Genomic DNA, 17,444 nt, shown 5'->3' on the forward strand with positions numbered 1-17,444 from the left:
TGGGCTCCTCCCGTTGGACCCGAAGGTACCTTCTCTTCAGCGTTTTTCCTCATAGGAGGTGTGGACACTAGGTGGCTTGAATTTTTCAGGTTTGTAGCCCTTGTCTGGCTGCATTTTTTTCTCCAGTGGACACAGATCACTTGCAGAGGGGGCGTTTTGTTTGGATTGTGGCTTTGGAGGCAGTTTGGTACTTGAGGAGAACACTGAATTTCTGATTTCAGTCAGTGTTTTGCTGATTTTGGAGCATCTATACCTGTGTTTTTTTTTTCCCGAGAAAATCTATACCTGTGTTTTGTTCCTAGCCTACCCGGTTACCCGGTTTCTTCATGTTCCTTGCCTTTTGTTGGTGGTGGAGTGCTGTTTTTGTTGGACAGCAGTGTTTTGGCTGCGTTTTACTTCCCACAGGAGTTTTCTACACTCAGAGGGGGCCCTACTCCAGCTCTTCACTTGAGGATCAGTTTCGGGAGCTGTTTTGTTTCTGTGGAGACTTTCTTCTATGACAGGAGTTTACAAATTTTGGAGGAGAGCAGTGATCTTTTCAGAGATCCTGAGCAGAGTTTATTTTGTTCGAGTCTGTGTTCTTTGCAGTGCTTGAAGAACAAGGAGGGTGTTTTGCGTGTGAGGTGTGATCCTTTCACATGGATCACTTATTTGTTTTTGATTCTACTCATGGAACAGTCTTCTGCTCTCAGTGATGCTCTTGAGGACTTTGTTACCACTGCAGTTTATATTCCGGCTTCCCTTCCTCATTGTGTGAGGAGTCTACCTCTGCCTCTCTTTGTGATGCTTCTGAGGATGCCCCTCCCCTTGCCCATTCTACATTTGGTTTGTTGTGGTGTGCAAGTTTGTTGTTTTGGAGGATGGACTTTTGGACCTGGTGGGATGCTTTGGATCTGTGGTTGCTAATCGTGCCTAGGGCACAGTGGCTTGTACTAGTCCGACGACATCTTTTTTCAAAGGGGGATGTGAAGTCCTTTCATCTAGCGATGCCCACCTCAGTGGAGTGTGCTTATGTACAGCATTGGGCAACTCATGGTACGGAGTTGGCGTAGATGGACCCTATCTTTTCTATAGAGTCTTTACATCTTGCGATACCAACATTTTCAGAGGATGCTTCTTTTCAACATTTGCCTACTCTTGGTATAGAGTTGGAGTAGATTGACTCTATTTCTTCAGAGGGTTCCAGTGAGGAGCAACTTGCTTCTCCTAGGATTGATTATATACAGGATCTGATCTTGGTTGGTTTTGAGGTTTTACATACCTTCTCTAGGCTGAAAACACGACATTTGACTTCGGGGAGTGTTATTACACTTGGGTTTGGAACCATTATTTGGAGCAGCACGTCGCAACCTACATGGTTGTTTTCTTCCAGAGGAGCAGTGTACCTGGCAGCTTGTTCTGTTGCTTTTGTAGTTGAGTTGCTGAGGAGATTTCTTGTGGAGCTTTCTTGGTACATGTTTCTGTAGTCTTTCATCTTTGATCGAGGACGGCGTCTCTGGCTTCTTGGAGTTCACTCAGCATTCGGTGTTGAGAGGGGGTGTTAGACATCATCCCCTTCTTGCTGGCTTCTTGTTTGTTGTCCTATTTTAGCCTCTAGGACTGACCATGTTAGCTAGAGGGGCTGGTCACCACTCACATATGTTTTCCCATATTATTCCCCATGTTATGGAGTCTCGGGTATTTTTCTTAGTCGTGGAGGATTTATTCCCTAGTTGGCTGCCTATATATGGGCATATATATAGCTGGCTTGCCTCCCTCTTTCTTCATTGCTTGCTTAGCATTTTTTGCTGCAGTCCCTCACATACGAGGCTTTCTCCCCTCTTGCTCAGGACATGTATTCCTTTTGATGATGATATTGAGAGCAAGTTCTCACCTGTGTTTCCTCTCTCTCTCTCTCTCTCTCTCTCTCTCTCGTGTTTCCACTTTCCCTTCTTCCGCTGCACATTCTATCACTTATGGGCACTTATGGGCATGGGATGGTGTGAAAGAGCCTGTAGTTATTAATAAGTGTGCTTCTACTCTATTATTGGATTTTTGGGCCCATTCAAGTGAGATGAGGGTTCTCATGGTTTGAGGATGTTCCATGGGAGCTATGGTTGGAAGTCAAGTTTCCGGAAACCTTTCCATGTGTCTATTTTGTGTGTGTTTGTATTGTAGGAGACGTTCAGGAGATCAAGGCATTATCAACAAATCGTGTGCAAGGTAAATTTCTAGTGCTGCAAACACCTGGTTTATACATGCCTCCAAAGCATGTTGGCGATCCTCCTCGGCACAACTAGCAACCTTGGCCTCGGTTGATGGTCAGCTGGAAGATGAGCTCATAAATGCTCAAGTTCCATTGCTCTTCTATGTGCTGCCTTCTGGGATCATTGGAGCTGGTTGCAAGGTCAGCTTTGGCACAAATGCCTGCAAAATGGCCCATTTCTTGCTCAGTGGAGGATGGATGTGGCTAAGGATATTGGGGTGGTAACTTGGAGGTACTTGGGATTCCTCTTCCAAAATTTGGTTCTCTTCCATGTTGCTCATAGTCGGTAGCTTGACAAGTGGACCGAAGCATTTACAAACCATCGAGTTATGGATTTTGTGGGCAGGAATTCCCAAAGTTGAGTAAACCATCCATAGAAAAGATTTTTCAACATCGCCTTATAAAAGCCAAAACCTGTGTTACCAGTGCTACATGCACACTATCCAGAAACAGCGTTAATGATAATTACCATGTGTTTATTTTAGATTTGAAAGAGATGGAGAGAGTAGAATTGGTGAAGATGATAGAGTAGGGAGAGAGAGCAACATGGGATTGGGTCCCAAATACCCATTAAAGCGCCCCGACCACAAGCGGTGTATTTACTGATATTGCTGAATCATCCACAGTACAAAATAGGTGTCACCAATGGGCTCATTTGCTGAAGTGTGTCAAACTGTTGGAGGCTGCATCAATTGTTCCGGGTTGATTGTGGACATGAACTTGCATACTGGGCTGCTGTTATTTTAGATTTGAAAGAGATGGAGAAAGGAGAATTGGTCAAGATGATAGAGTAGGGAGAAGAGAGAGCAAAGCAACATCCGATTGGGTCCCAATTACCCACTAAAACGCCCCCACCACAAGCGATGTATTCACTGATATTGCTGATTTATGCACAGTACAAAATAGGTGTCACCAATGGGCTCATTTGCTGAAGTGCTGTCAATTGTTCTGGGGGCTGCTGGACTGTACAGGGTGGATCCTTATTACACATAGAAATTCTGGAGGGATCCTTCTCTATTATGTATCCTTCCACACTCCTCCACATGTTCTCTCCACATGCGCTTCAGCTTTGATGATCTTCTTGCTTGGCACTTTGCGTTTTCTTCAAGAACTGTGAGAGAAAACGCCCCTTATATAAAGCAGTGGAGGCCCCTAATGCCTGGTTGGCCAGCCCTACAGGCTCTCATGAATGGTGAAAAACATATGTTTATTGCCTTTTTTGATGCATTTTTCCAGCACGCGGCTTTTGGCCTAATAAACATCATGGACATTTAAACAACGAATAATTCAATTGGGTTGCATATGAGGGACAACACATGACACTGAAGTCTGACACCTCTGTGACTTAGATCTAGATGGCAACTAGCGACCTGTCCTGGAGAAGGGCTCACAACTTGCTGGTTGCTCATCGAAAATGTAATTGACAATGTACAGTTGTCCAGTTATGTCAACGTGGCACCCTAGTACAGCAGGTGCACATGGCCGATTCTTTGGAGAAATGACACAAGGGGGAATGGAGCGGAGGACCTGGTGGTGCTGGTGTGGGCTGGGGTTTGGGGTTTCAGCTCAGTCAAGATCAAAGAGTAGTGGCTGGACAGGAAGAAGAGGATGTGGTATTATCTCTCCTCAACCATATTAGCATGCATTAGAGTTTTTTTGAAATCTAACTTGAACCCAAATGCATCATTTTCCCTATGTGTAGTTGTTTATGCCTGCTGCAGCCCTCTTATGCCCACAGCACTCTCAGATGGCAGTTGATCTATGATCAGATTCTGGTAACCATGGCATTTGAGAGAATTTGAATGACAATGTTACCATTTGTGATGGGATTAGTCTCATGAATGCCAGGACACCGTTCCTTGTACTGTTGCACATGTTCTTGATTCCTCTCCTGCGTCAATCCCTGCCCCTCTGTTCTATTGGATTTCTTTTGCATTTTGGGTGATCGGCATTTAAGATGGGCTGCCATGGCAAATCTAAGATGTCTTGACCACCGCATGTAATGAGATGCACCAAGTGGCTGATTCTTGCTTGGAAGACCCTTAAGAGTCTTCCGGAGGATCGGAGAGCTGCATCCATTCAGCATCTTAGGGGCTCTCGCATACGTATTGATCAGATTGATGTAGCTATTCCGCATGAGTGGCTCTCTGAGACCTTTCATGGAGACTATCATCCGAGTTGGCTGGGAGTCTTTTCGAGGATAGCATACCTTTGTAGGTCATTGCTCTCCTAGGCCAGGAGACTATAGATTGCATCGTTTATTCTATCATTCCTGGAGGGAGATTGAGGAGATGTAGCATGGAGGAGATCATCCCAGATACTAGGCTTAGTCCAGTGAGGATTGTTGGTCATTCAGGGAAGCATTGGTTCATTGACCCTTCTCCTCAGATAGTGACTCATGGCTCTTGGTGTTTGTGGCGACATGGTGGCAGCCCTATCAGATATCTTCAGTGGGATCGAGGAGAGTTGGAGTGGATTGATGCCTTCGATCCATTGAAAAGCCTTCCCTTTTTCAGTTTCACGGTCCGGAATGCCAAGCTTCTCCTTACTCAATAGATGCATAGGATCCCTACTCTCAGGCCTCATTGGGAGAGTTATGATATCTCTCCCAGCGATACAGTGCAGATATTGGCATAGGCTTGGCATTCATACAGAAGGAGTTAGATCTCTCATTTCTTTTGGTTATTTTTACATGGTGGTCTTCCCACCAATCAGTGGAGATTGGTTTTCGGTGTAGCACCTACTTGCCCGAGATGTGCGGCAGATTTTGAGATTGTACAACATTGTTTATGGAGATTCAGCACTGCACAGCAGATTTGGGGCTCTATAGCCCAACTTATGGGCAAATTGAGTGGCCGCGCCATGCATGTGACTTGGGGGGCAGTTGCTTGGCTCCCCCAAGCCGGTCCGCAGCTTTTTTACGAGGACAGTGGTACAGACTTTGCTATTTTCATTCGTAGAGGTATTACCCAGCATGGTTTGTTGCAGGATGTCCCTTACTTTGATTATACACCCCCTAGACAGAGGATTGACACCAATTGGGAGATCATTGCCAATATTACAGCATGGCAGATATGGAGAGCTAGATGCACGGAGGCTATTGAGGGTGTCCAGATCTTTGGGTCTCAGTGCATTAGCACTATATGGGGTGATATCATCCATACTCTCATGACTACTTGGGCTCGTATTCAGGGGTCCTCTCATTCCACACAAGCAAAGCGTGTTATATTTATGCGGGAGTGGGACCATGGCATTTTCTTTTCCTCCAGTCCCACAGGTCTCTCATGGCATCATGATGCTCCTCAGTGGTTGAAATCACCTTACATATTGGGGTGATTCTATTCTATTCCAGCTTATAGCCGTATTGTTGTATGCCTTTTTCATACTTAATAGAAGTCTCTTTCTTGAAAAAAAAAAATCTAAGATGTCTTGCAAAGTGGCAGTTTGTGCCAACCAGGAGATCTCCCTCACATCAAATTTGTACACTGTCTCACAGAGTTTTGGTCTGAAAGAAAATAGTGATCTCTATTGGGCCACCTTTGTGTTCTTATGTAGAATCTATAAAACAGCCCGTGAGACCAAAGTAGTGTAAAGTGTGGAGGATACTATAGTATGCGATGCCTTACAGAGCAAGACAGGGAAATGAACATAACAAAGCAATTGCTAAATGCTACTAATAAGATCTAATACAATCGTAAAACCTTCAGGGTGGCGCCACCCTTTCGGTAGAAACTCTTCTTAGTTCCTCATTGTCCACAACCCAGGTCCTTCTCAGCATCTTTATCATACCGCTGATGGTTCAGAAGCTGTGATAGTTTCCGCCTCTTGCTCAGCACAGCATCTGCAGATAGGCTTGTAGTAGCAATTGGACATCCTGCAGGGGGAGAAGCCGAGGCTTGTTGTAGCTGGTGATCAAAGCATGCATGTTATAAAGGTAGGTAGGTAGCTAATCCTTATAGAACAGTTTCTGCCAAAGCACTTGCTTTTTCAGTGACCTTGTCATTGCCATTGACTAGTTCTTCCCTGTCCTGTTGTTAAAATTTCAGTACTTAGGGCTCAAAAGGCTGGTAGGCTACTATCAACTCCAGTCAGAGATCTGACATAAGAGCTTGTGTGTACCGTAAGTTTCTTGTTAAGCTTCAGAATGTACTTTGGGTAACGGATTTCTATTTGCAGGATGTGGGCTCATCAACTCAACACACCAAAACTCCCATCTCTCTCTCAAATTCTGCTGAACCAACGTCCCCATTATCTCATTCTGAGGTGTCTTTCAATTCAACTAGCTCAGTAGGAAATTGCTGCTTTTTCTAAAACTGTTTAGCAGGATCTTACCTTGAGTTATCTGATGCTAGGTGGCTATTTTCTATGACTCTGGTGTTGTACTGCCTCAGGAATCTGGATTAAACCCAAATGCAACACCTTATCTGCAGAGCTCCTTGGGGTCACCTTCCTGCGAACCTATATTCGGAATGCCACCTGCTGCACTGGGATACCCAGTATATAATTCCATGAACATGTCAGCTGCCCCAAGTGCACCTCTATTATTGCTATCACCAGGAGCATATGCACGGGGTGCTGTGATGCCACCTGCATGGGTGGGGCAGATACCACCTCAGATGCAACCGCAAGTAAGTTACATGGACTTAACCTAATTTCTCTTTACGTTGGGATGTATTTGAAGCAGCTTAGGACAGGTGATATGATATTTAATCAGATGTGCACTTCGCTTTGACAGGTGACAGGGTATCCCGTTGGTTCACAACAAGCAGTGTTTTCCCATGTGCAGCCAGCACCAGCTTACTATTATTCCAGTGGCCAGCGGGTAAGAGGGGTTATTTCTGTATACTTCCAGTTCAGCTTTGAAAAGGGTGCCCCTCCTTGATATGAGATTATTTGTCACCATGTGATGCTTTCAGTTGTGCTTGTACATCTAGATAGGCAGGTAGACACATATAAACATTGCACATGCACTAGGGCCTGGTAAGTGTACTGAGTGCAATGTACTTTTGTTGTACTGGCAGTACCCTGAGCAGATGATGTATGCTCAGCCCAGAACCTACATATATGGTGGCCGGCCTTATCAGCAGGTGAGTAATTTCTGTTAGTAGACCGGCACTGGATGCAAAATACCTTAGCCCATATGGAGGACATCAGTTTTTCTGGCAATGAGACACTTGTTAGTCTGTAATTTTTTGGTATTGCTAACTGTTCAGGTGCCTCTATTGCCACTAACACATCCTTCCCAGGCAGCTTATCAACAACTGCAGCCAGGACATCACGGTGCGCCTTATGTGAAATGTGTGCTTTTATTAAAATTATGGCCATAGAATATGCTTATGTTTAAGAATTCTCTTCCTTTTTTGGTCAATGTAGGCACAGTTTACATGCTCTGACCTGGTTGCAGTATAAAGCTTAGACAATTCAAGGCTAATGCTAATATTTGAAGAGATTTATCCCTGGTCTATGGTGTAGGTGTCGGCGTCCAGGGAGTTCAATATGGTGCAGCACCTCCTTTTATTGAAGGTCAGCTGGGATACTATCCACAAGAACAGCTGCCTTATGCTTTTCAGCCTACATGAAATGTGCATCCTCGTGCATGCACTCCCAGGCATCAGCCTCCTCGAGGAACCTCTCCAACAGCACAGAATGGTGGGACAGGGCTGGGAAGAAACACCACTCGGAGGAGCTGACAAGCAGTGAATGTGAGAAAATTCTGCTACTAGGATGTGCTGGGATGTAGTTTGTTATTGGAATAAAACTGTTGTATCTGTATATTTTTAAATTTTTGTCCAAGTATCTTTTTTCAAGGGAGTGTTTGTGAAATGTTGACTATGCTTACGCACTTTCAAACAGGCATTCACTAAAGTGATACTCTCAAGTCTTTTTTTGGTTGCAACCCTTTGATTACATTTTTGTTTCCCTGTGATTTCACAAAACACACACCGAGTCTAGTGAACCCCCTATCTGCCACCTGATTTTAATCCATGCACACTCTTATATTTGGAGAATAGCCTACATGCACAATCTTGCATTCTTAGATGCAGTCTTACAGTACTACATGCACACTACATTGATAGATGAGCTTACATGCACACTTACCTGTTTGTGACCAATCCTACATTCATGATTTCTATCTGCACATTCTTGCATTTGTAATTTCAATAAGCCATACACACCTCCACATTGATTGATTCTTACATGCACTCTTACAAGCGTGGAATGGCACTTCAATGCATCATCATACATGCACGATCGTACACGGTAAGGAAGGTGGAATGACTATGTAGCACGAAGTCTTCCTTGTACATGTTAGTGGCAAATGTAGTATCCATAGTTAGTATACTATTATGGCCATACTTATTTATCATCTCTTATTGCCTATATCTTGGTCATTGTATGGCCTATCACGATGGTCCTGCAGTTGATGGGATTGGTGGGGTCCCTACTCTATGGACGGGGACAATGGTGTTGGTGGTGCAGAAGGGAAGGAAGCCTTCACACAAGACCCTATGAATGGGGGCTAGGATGCTATGTGACATTGGTTGTGTTAAAGAGGATAGCCTAGGTAGGCTGTGACATGTGTGGTTACAATGTGGTTGGTTTGGCATGCGATAGAGATATCAGTCATAAATTTCCCATATAAGTGGGTCTATCACGGGCGTGGGTGGTTTCTTTTTTGCATCAAGAATGTGCCATAGCTTCAAGGTATATGTATTTTGAATCCCCAAGACGAATGATTGTTCCTTTGTACCTTCACGTGATAACAATAATTGTATAATATTTTTTTCATGACCCAATGGTGGGCACTATGGGCATCATTAGGGTTGGTCCACCTTTTCAAGGTTTCTAATTTAGGGTGTCATGTTGTCTAAGCAAGTGATCTCTTTCTATGGGAATGAACCTTGTTGTGCACTTTGTTTAACAAAATCAATGTGCCTTTAAAGAACTTATGAAGAATTGAAGACCTTGTGTAGTACGTCACTAAACCAAGTCTTCAATTTAGAGAACCAAGGTGCAAAAGAGATAGCACTTGAGGAAATGCCTTCATAGAAGCACTATGATAAACATCACCATGATACCAAAGATAAAGCTCAAATGCAACAAAGTAGCATTGGCAACCAACATGCTAGTTTTTTCTATCTTTCCATCACTTGCGACTTGTTGCACATATTTTGGTAGCATATTGCTATTATGAGGCCCAAATGCCCCATGAACATCTACATCCACGAAGGGCGAACGAGAAAGGATGCTTGGAGCGAGTCAAGAAACTCAAAACAACCCAAAGAAACTATTTTGGTAGCATACTGCTGTTATGAGGCCCAACTGCCACACTAACATCTACATCCACAAAGGGCAAACGAGAAAGGATGCATGAAGTGAGTCAACAAACATAAGACAGCCTAACGAAACCATATGAGAAAAATTAGCATGGCGCATAACCAATCAACTATAAGAAGCTATCCTTAGTCGGTCTAGTCAAGGCGCTAGGCTTTCTTTCTTTTGTCCACGCAATCCTAAAATCGGTTGGTGCATATCTTTATTATTTTCGCATGTAAAAACGTGTTGAACCATTGTGAAAGGAACAATAGCACGTTTTTCTTTCCTTTAATAAGAGGGAGGGTCTTACAATAACATGCCATCACTTTCCATTGTGGGAGTGGGTTAGAATGTGTGACCAGATTCTAACCCTGTGGGAGTGGGTTAGAATGTGAGTAGATTCTAACCTTGTATCTTTGTTTTAGGAGGAGGGTGCTAGCATAGGAGCAATAGCAAAATTGTAAGACATTGTACTTTGACACTTAATCAACATGAGTGCCCCATTCAAGCATAGTAGCATTGGACCATTCATTTGCCGTAGGTGGTGCGTGTGATATTATTGAGAGGGGATGCTACCATTGGGTGATGACAGTGCCATTGAGGCAACCAGTTATGAGTTCAACCTTTCAAAATCCTATATGGTCACTCGTATGATTTCATCCAAAGCCCACTTGCCTTCTTCTCCTATGGTGAAAGGACCCCACCTTCTTCTCCAATAGTGAAAGGACCCCGCGCCTCTGCAAGCACTCTTCAGGCTGACCCCACAACCTGCCCCCCCTCGATGTTCGAATATGACTTTTATGGTCCACATCTAATGTTCAAGAGGGTCATTATTAATGTATCATTAATATTCACACAATTAGATACTTTTTTAAAACCCTCTCAACCCTTCGAAGAGAAAAAGTAGGCTTGGAATGTGAAGGGGTTGAACGATAGGGAAAAATAGACTACTTTTTGGAAATTGATTATTGAGTGGAACTCATTGATGGTTACCATTCAAGAGCATAACCTCTTTGGACCCAAGTGGTTTAGAAAGATGAGGTTCAAAAAATGGGAGATTTTTTATATGGAGGGGTAGCTAGTGGGTACAATGGTATTATGTCAATCATGCATAGAAAGTTGAAACCTTCAATGGTTGCTAACCACCCTAATTGGTAGGATTCTAGTAATAGAGGCTTGGATTGATGATGAAAATATTTGGATATGTAACATTTATGGGTGTCATAATCATAAAATTAGGAGTGAGATGTGGGAATGGATCAGCAGACTTAACTGCCATTGTCCATGTATCATAGTTGGGGACTTTAACATGGTTGAAAAACACATAGATAGGAGAGGGGGGAGCACAATACTAATAGGACGTGAGACATGGGAATGGATCAATAGACTTAACTGCCATTATACTTGGGGACTTTAACATGGTTGAGAAACACATAAATAGGAGAGGGGAGAGCACAATTCTAATTGGAAGTGAGAAGAGGAAATGGGATGAGTTGAGAGGGAAATTAGGTGTGATTGACGTTAAAGATCTTGGAGATTGGGGATCTGAACCTAGACACACATATTTTAGCCTCCAATAGCCACACTCTTCATCTAGATTGGATAGAATCTTCTTTAGTCAACAAGCCAATTGGGTCCCTCATACCATTCAATTCAGTGCATCTCCTAGCTCTGCTCTTTAGATCATATGACTTTGGTTTAAAACTAGAAAGAGTCCCCTTAGGGGATGAAGGACTTTGTTGACTGCCCCAAAAGGAAGCTAACGGTTAATAATTTGCTTCTAAAGGACCCCTTGTTTGTGAGATTGGCTAAAGAAGCAATCAAGAACCTTGATAGTAGGGGTCTAATCAATGTCCTAGAAGTGGTTCTCCAATGAAATGTAGGGTATCATCAGGCATGGTGGTAAACTAAGAGCTAATGAGATGGGGGGGGAAAGGGAAACTACTAAGATTCTATGGTCTGAATTCCATACAAAGAGGCAAGAAAGGGGTTTAACTAGCAAGGAAGTTCAAAAGAATGCTTGGTGTGTCAGATGCAGATGGCTAAACAAGATGAGAAGAGAAGTGGGACAACCAAAAAATACACCTTTCTGAATAATAAATCTCCCTCTAAATTTCTCTTCAGATATTTGAAAGAGTCTAGAAGAAATGATGTGGTGGGCCAGGTGAAGTATGAACTGGGAGTCATTCTGTCAGGCCAAAGCAAATTGCTGATAAGTGGGTTAAGTATTTGGGATCTATCCTTAGCTTGAAGGAGGACTCTTTCAATGAAAGGTTTTCTTAAGAACTATCTTCTCAACCTAGTCCCTAAGTGTGTTCCATCTGATAGAGCTACTTGATTGGAAAGACCTTTTGATCATAAATGAACTTCAGCATGCTTTGAGGATGCTAGGAAGGGAAAAGGCTCCATGATGGGATGGTTTATCAATTGAATTCTTCTTGAGCTTTTGGCAGTGCTTGAAGAATATTATTGGAAAGGCATGCAACATGGCTTTTGTGACAGGGCTACTTGTTTGCTAGAAATATTAAAGAAGGGATCAAAATTGAATCCCTTGTGTAGCAATCTACTTGTGACTCTTTCCCCTATGAGGAGGGCAACAAAGGCTAGATTTCCACGAGGTATGCAACCTTGGGATCATTAGAGAAGAACTGTGATCATGTACAGTTCCAAGAACCTAGAGAGCAAAGTTATGGCTATTTGACACATTGGTCACTTCTAGACTATTATATGGGGGTATATATCTCACAAGAGAAGGAAGAAGAAAAAAGAACCCAATAACATAGTAATACAGGGTGAGGAGGAGCTCATAGAAATAGAAATGGAGGGTGAGGAGGAGCCCACATGCCTAGAGACTGAGGATGTATGTGATGGATGGAGACATATGGAGAGACCTCTTGTGTGATGATGATCTCATACATGATCAAGAGTAAGCCATATGTGCCACATGAGATTGTACGAGCTAAGATAGGAGCCCCACCATTGATGGTAATAGAGGCCCTATTCCAAAAAATGGCATTCTTGCATAGATTATGGGACCTCCCTCTACATAGATACCCTCGCTTTGCTTTTGTGTCCTCTAGATAGTTAGCATGAGATGGGGATATAGTGTTGGTTTGCATTGGTCCACTATTGGTGTCGATCCGAAGCTCGATTTATCCCAAGCTATCCATAGCTAAGCATCCCAATGACCACAATTATAGCAATCAAGACATCCCCTTTGATGTACCATTAGAGACAAGCATTCCACAAAGCACCCAATTGTAAGCACACACAATGTAGTGTCACTTTTTATAAGAGCCCATTATAGAAGCTTCTTCTTCATAGAACTAAGTTCTAGTTCCTCCTCATTCAGAGAGCGTTTATGTAGCCTACACTAGAGATGGGAGGGGGATGGACATAGGAAATGCATGCCCATGGGGAAGGGTAAAGAGACCATTTTCAGGGCTACCTAAAGCCTAATGGATCCCCAAGGGCATACACAAGATGCAACCTCAAAGCTAGGTTGATGTAGTAGGACAAAAGCTATTGGAAATTGCATATCCCAACTCCATGGGGCAAGAAATCCCAACTTGAAGGGGGGGGATCCCAAAACTTGAAATAGGGTTTCATACAACCACTCCCTTTTGTTCAACTGCCCCACATGAATATGCAGAAGACATGCTTAGGATGGTGTATGGATAGGGGGTTTTCATAAACATATCCCAACTCCATGGGGCAAGAAATCCCCAAACTTGAAATAGAGGGTTTTGCATAACCACTCCCTTTTGTTCCATTACTACATGAATATGTAAAAGACATTCTTAGGATGTTGTATGGGAAGGGGGGTTGCCATGAACATAAGACCTAGAGGCTTAGAGTGTAGCAAAAAAAAAAAGCCAATCCACATCTCAAGGGTGATGACCAAATTTGATGGAATTGGAGATCCTATCCAGTATCAAGAGAAATTTGATCAAGTTTGTGAGGCTATGTGAAGGATTGATGATCCCACCAAGATCTATACATTCGAACTTTTCCTTAAAGGTAAAGCATGCCAATCATTTAGGTCTCTAAACGCATTTAAAAAGCCCAACTATGAGGTCTTGTCTATTATGGATTCTCACCCAATGGATCTATATAGAGCCCCATTGCATAAATCTATAGCCTCAAGAAAGAGAAATGAGAGACAATGTGTGATTACATTGCTACTAGAACCAAGTATCTCCATATAAGATGTAATCCCTACAAAAAGACTATATGACTTATCGTTGATAGATCTCAAGAGCAAGAGGCTTCATGACCATCTCTACAGGTCTAGACACTACATCTTTGATAAGTATTGACATCGTGAGACAATATACCTAGTAGATAATCTATAAGATAAGGATGCAGAAGTCGTTCATACCAAACCAAGAGAAAAGGGATACATCATCCAAAGCCCCAAAATGGTTAGTCTTAGTTAAGGACATGAGTATGGATGAGTTGGAAAAATTTTTCTCAACTGAATAAGTCAGCAGTGTCAAGGCTAGCTCCAAGGGCAACCTCAAGGTCAAACCCAACCAATTCCTCAAGCTAGTTATTAGGGTTGGTAGATTGCACACAAAACCATATCACTTCGTGGTGGATACCCACACTTACTTTCACGAAGAGATGTGGTTTGGTGTGTAATTTGTCACTAAAAGCATACAAGCACAGAGTGTTCATTGTTGAAGCCTAGGCTACAACAACTTTATGCTCATTGCCAATGCTATGGGAAGAACCACGAGATAGCCCATTGTTGATACCAGGGAAACCTGACACCACAACCAATGCTCTCAATGCCAAAGCAACCATTAGGCCTACCAGCCATTCTAAATGTACTCGTCTCAGCACAGAGTTTAGTGCCCATTTATTAGAGCCCTTTACTGAGAGGTATGTATAGACCATTACCTCCAACATTATACCCACCTCTGAGCACCAATACAATAGTGATTGGTGACTTTGTTAGTAGACTTCGAGAGTAAAGAGTTGGAGAGCTATAAGTCATATGAGAAGTACAACTTATATGGATATCCAAAAAAACCTCGAGCTATTGAATATGCCTCCTTATTTGAATCCATGGTGTAACAAAGGGTGAGAGGCTTCAATAACATCAAGACAAAAGGATAGCAAAAAGTTCCCATGAACAAGCTGCGGCACTAATTTGAAAGCAATAAAATGAATGTTGTGTTACCTGTAATGTAGAAACAATGGATCTCCACAATCTTGGATGGTGGTGTTAGTGTAAGCGTAATAACCAAGTATTGATGGGAGGCATGGAAAAGCCCATCACTTTAGGCACAAGCCTTGGGGTCTCATCGAGACCATTTCTTTTTGCTTCCATCTCGACATAGAGGGGTCTACCTTAATACAAGCTGCGGCACTAATTTGAAAGCAATAAAATGAATGTTGTGTTACCTGTAATGTAGAAACAATGGATCTCCACAATCTTGGATGGTGTTGTTAGTGTAAGCGTAATAACCAAGTATTGATGGGAGGCATGGAAAAGTCCATCACTTTAGGCAAAAGCCTTGGGGTCTCATCGAGACCATTTCTTTTTGCTTCCATCTAGACATAGAGGGGTCTACCTTAATCCCTTTTGCAAAGGAGCATTCTAGTGTGATAATGGAGTGAGGACATGATAGATGAGCTAGCACACCCACATAGGGAAGTTGTATTTATAGATCCAAGTCAAGACCCTATGGCACATACTTTAGCAAGGCTAAGGTAAGATCTTAAATTGAACATATTTAGTGTCACGCTACTGTGGACAAGCCTAGGGCTTAGCTCCGTCTATCCATCCATTCTTAGCTATTAGGATCCCCCAATATTTCTCGGTATTGATTAGGAGGTTAGACTCCAAAAAACATATGGTTTGAGAATCATTGGATGTGTTTAGTTATTGTTTTTTATTTTTCTTGACACTTTATTTACATTAGGAAATTCTAATACTATTAAAAGGAAAAAACCTTGATTTCATTGGTGATTTGCATGAAATTAGCAATTGTGATTAGGAGTAGAACCCACTCTAAATAGGAGCATTAATAGCTCGATTAGGGTGGATTAGAGTGCAATAGTCAATTGTATTCATACATTTCATAAATTTTTCATGCCTTGCTAAATTGGTATCTTAGAAGCATGCAAATCCATCACAAAATAATTTAAAAATACTTAATTAACAACATAATAATAACTAACTAGGATTATGACCATTAATCACCCCCCTATGAAGTTCAAAAAATCTTTAAAAAAAAAAAAACTAGCTCTCACGTTAGGGATGTGAATCCATAGTCTTGCATTAAAAGACGTGAATTTGGACACATGTGAGCCCCGACACATGAGAGCTTGGACATGTGAGCCATGAGCCGTGAGATCTGAGATGTGGGCCTAGATACATGAGCTATGAGTTTAGACATATGAGCATGCAAACATGAGCTTGGAGACGTGAGTCTAGAGGTAGGTATACTGAACATTGTAACTACCAATTATTACTACCTTGAAGACTTGGAAGGACACATCTACTCATATTCTTTGAGAATTTTCCCATTATACAATCTATACCAGTGTATAAATTCCAAGGAAAATTCTTTTCCACAATTATTAGGGGAATTCAAGTATAATTATTACCCAATAAGTGCACACATGAAAGATGTGAGTTTATGCAAAAAAGATATGAACTTGAAGATTATTTCATAAAAGGAAAGATGTGAGCTTCTAGATGCGTGAACCTCAATATGCAAACCTGGATGTGTGAGCCTGTAGTATATGTGAGTTTAGAGACGTGAACCTAGATGCTTGACCCTACAAACGTGAGTAGTCTCAAGAGGCATGGTTCTAGATACATGAATTAGGATATAGAAGACTATAGACATGAACCTAGAGATGTGAGCCTAGCAAAAGAAAGAAAAATGTGTTAGAACCCATTTTTAGACCTACTCCAAAAGCACTAAGGACCTTTGTTACGAACTTGATTTGGACTAATTGTTGGAAATAATAATATATAGTCATTTGTAGCACATCACAAACCATACTTCCTCAAACCCACCAAGCCTTTCATCCCAACAATCGACCAACACTTAGCAGAGTACTCCCACGATAAGAAGGTTAGACTCCTTCAGATTCACCTTAAGCAAGAACCTTTGGGAAGAAATGAGCTAACAAAACATAGACCTGAGTAGAGAAATAATAGAACCTCAAGAAACAAGAGCTGCCCTATGGTCCTCCAAGCAAATTCGCCAATTGAGGATTTGTAAACAATACTATAAACTTCATGAAAAGGGTATTACACCACCCTATTTTTGGGTGAATCTCTAGTAAAGGAGCAAAAATAGGACCAAGAACCTCAAGGTTCACTCCCTCAAGAAGCGGTCAAACCATTCCAGATGCCATAATGTTTCAAACATTTGGTGTCGATCATGAGATGGGTTTATCCCAAGCTAACCGCCGCGACCAACAAGCAGCCCAACAATCACACATATGTCAATCTCAAGACATGTCTCTTTTGATGTACCATTTGAGACAAGTGTTCCCTCAAAACACCCAACAATAAGTGCACATAGCACAAGCAGGAGTCCCACTCTCCATAGGAGCTCATTATAGGAGCACCTTTGCCATGTAACCAAGTTCCAAATCTTCTCCATTTGGACAAGGAATAGGGACACGAGGAAGGGTAAAGAGCCAATGTCTGGAACTACCACAACATAAAGGAATCCATGAGAGCATTCTCATTAGCCATTGTAGGTGAGCTTACGGACTCAAAGCACACCGGCAAAGTACCATTGGAAACCGCACAACCTAACCAAGAGATCCCATACCCTGAACTATAGAGAGTTTCATACAACCACCCTCTTATGTTCTCCCTTTCCACTTGAATGCACAAATTTGAGAA

The 17,444-nt window shown here is 42.3% G+C and overlaps 1 protein-coding gene across 6 annotated transcripts in view; it reads left to right on the forward strand.

The window, feature by feature from the left end:
• Positions 1 to 8,110, forward strand: part of LOC147635362 (uncharacterized) — a 47,885-nt gene extending 39,775 nt beyond the window's left edge. For 2 of the 6 annotated variants that reach the window (XM_086802608.1, XM_086802611.1), the window contains 6 exons: positions 6,422 to 6,532; positions 6,637 to 6,873; positions 6,981 to 7,067; positions 7,267 to 7,332; positions 7,459 to 7,525; positions 7,718 to 8,110. In XM_086802608.1, the coding sequence (XP_086658734.1) occupies positions 6,422 to 6,532; positions 6,637 to 6,873; positions 6,981 to 7,067; positions 7,267 to 7,332; positions 7,459 to 7,525; positions 7,718 to 7,824 (675 nt within the window). In that variant the 3' untranslated portion in view covers positions 7,825 to 8,110. The remainder of the gene's footprint in view (positions 1 to 6,421; positions 6,533 to 6,636; positions 6,874 to 6,980; positions 7,068 to 7,266; positions 7,333 to 7,458; positions 7,526 to 7,717) is intronic. The other 4 variants (XM_086802609.1, XM_086802612.1, XM_086802613.1 and 1 more) reach the window with 2 other exon arrangements.
• The last annotated feature ends 9,334 nt before the right edge of the window (positions 8,111 to 17,444 follow it).

The sequence above is a fragment of the Cibotium barometz genome, chromosome 9, assembly GCF_041138505.1.
Source record: "Cibotium barometz isolate CiBa-2024 chromosome 9, ASM4113850v1, whole genome shotgun sequence".
Lineage (NCBI taxonomy): Eukaryota > Viridiplantae > Streptophyta > Polypodiopsida > Cyatheales > Cibotiaceae > Cibotium > Cibotium barometz.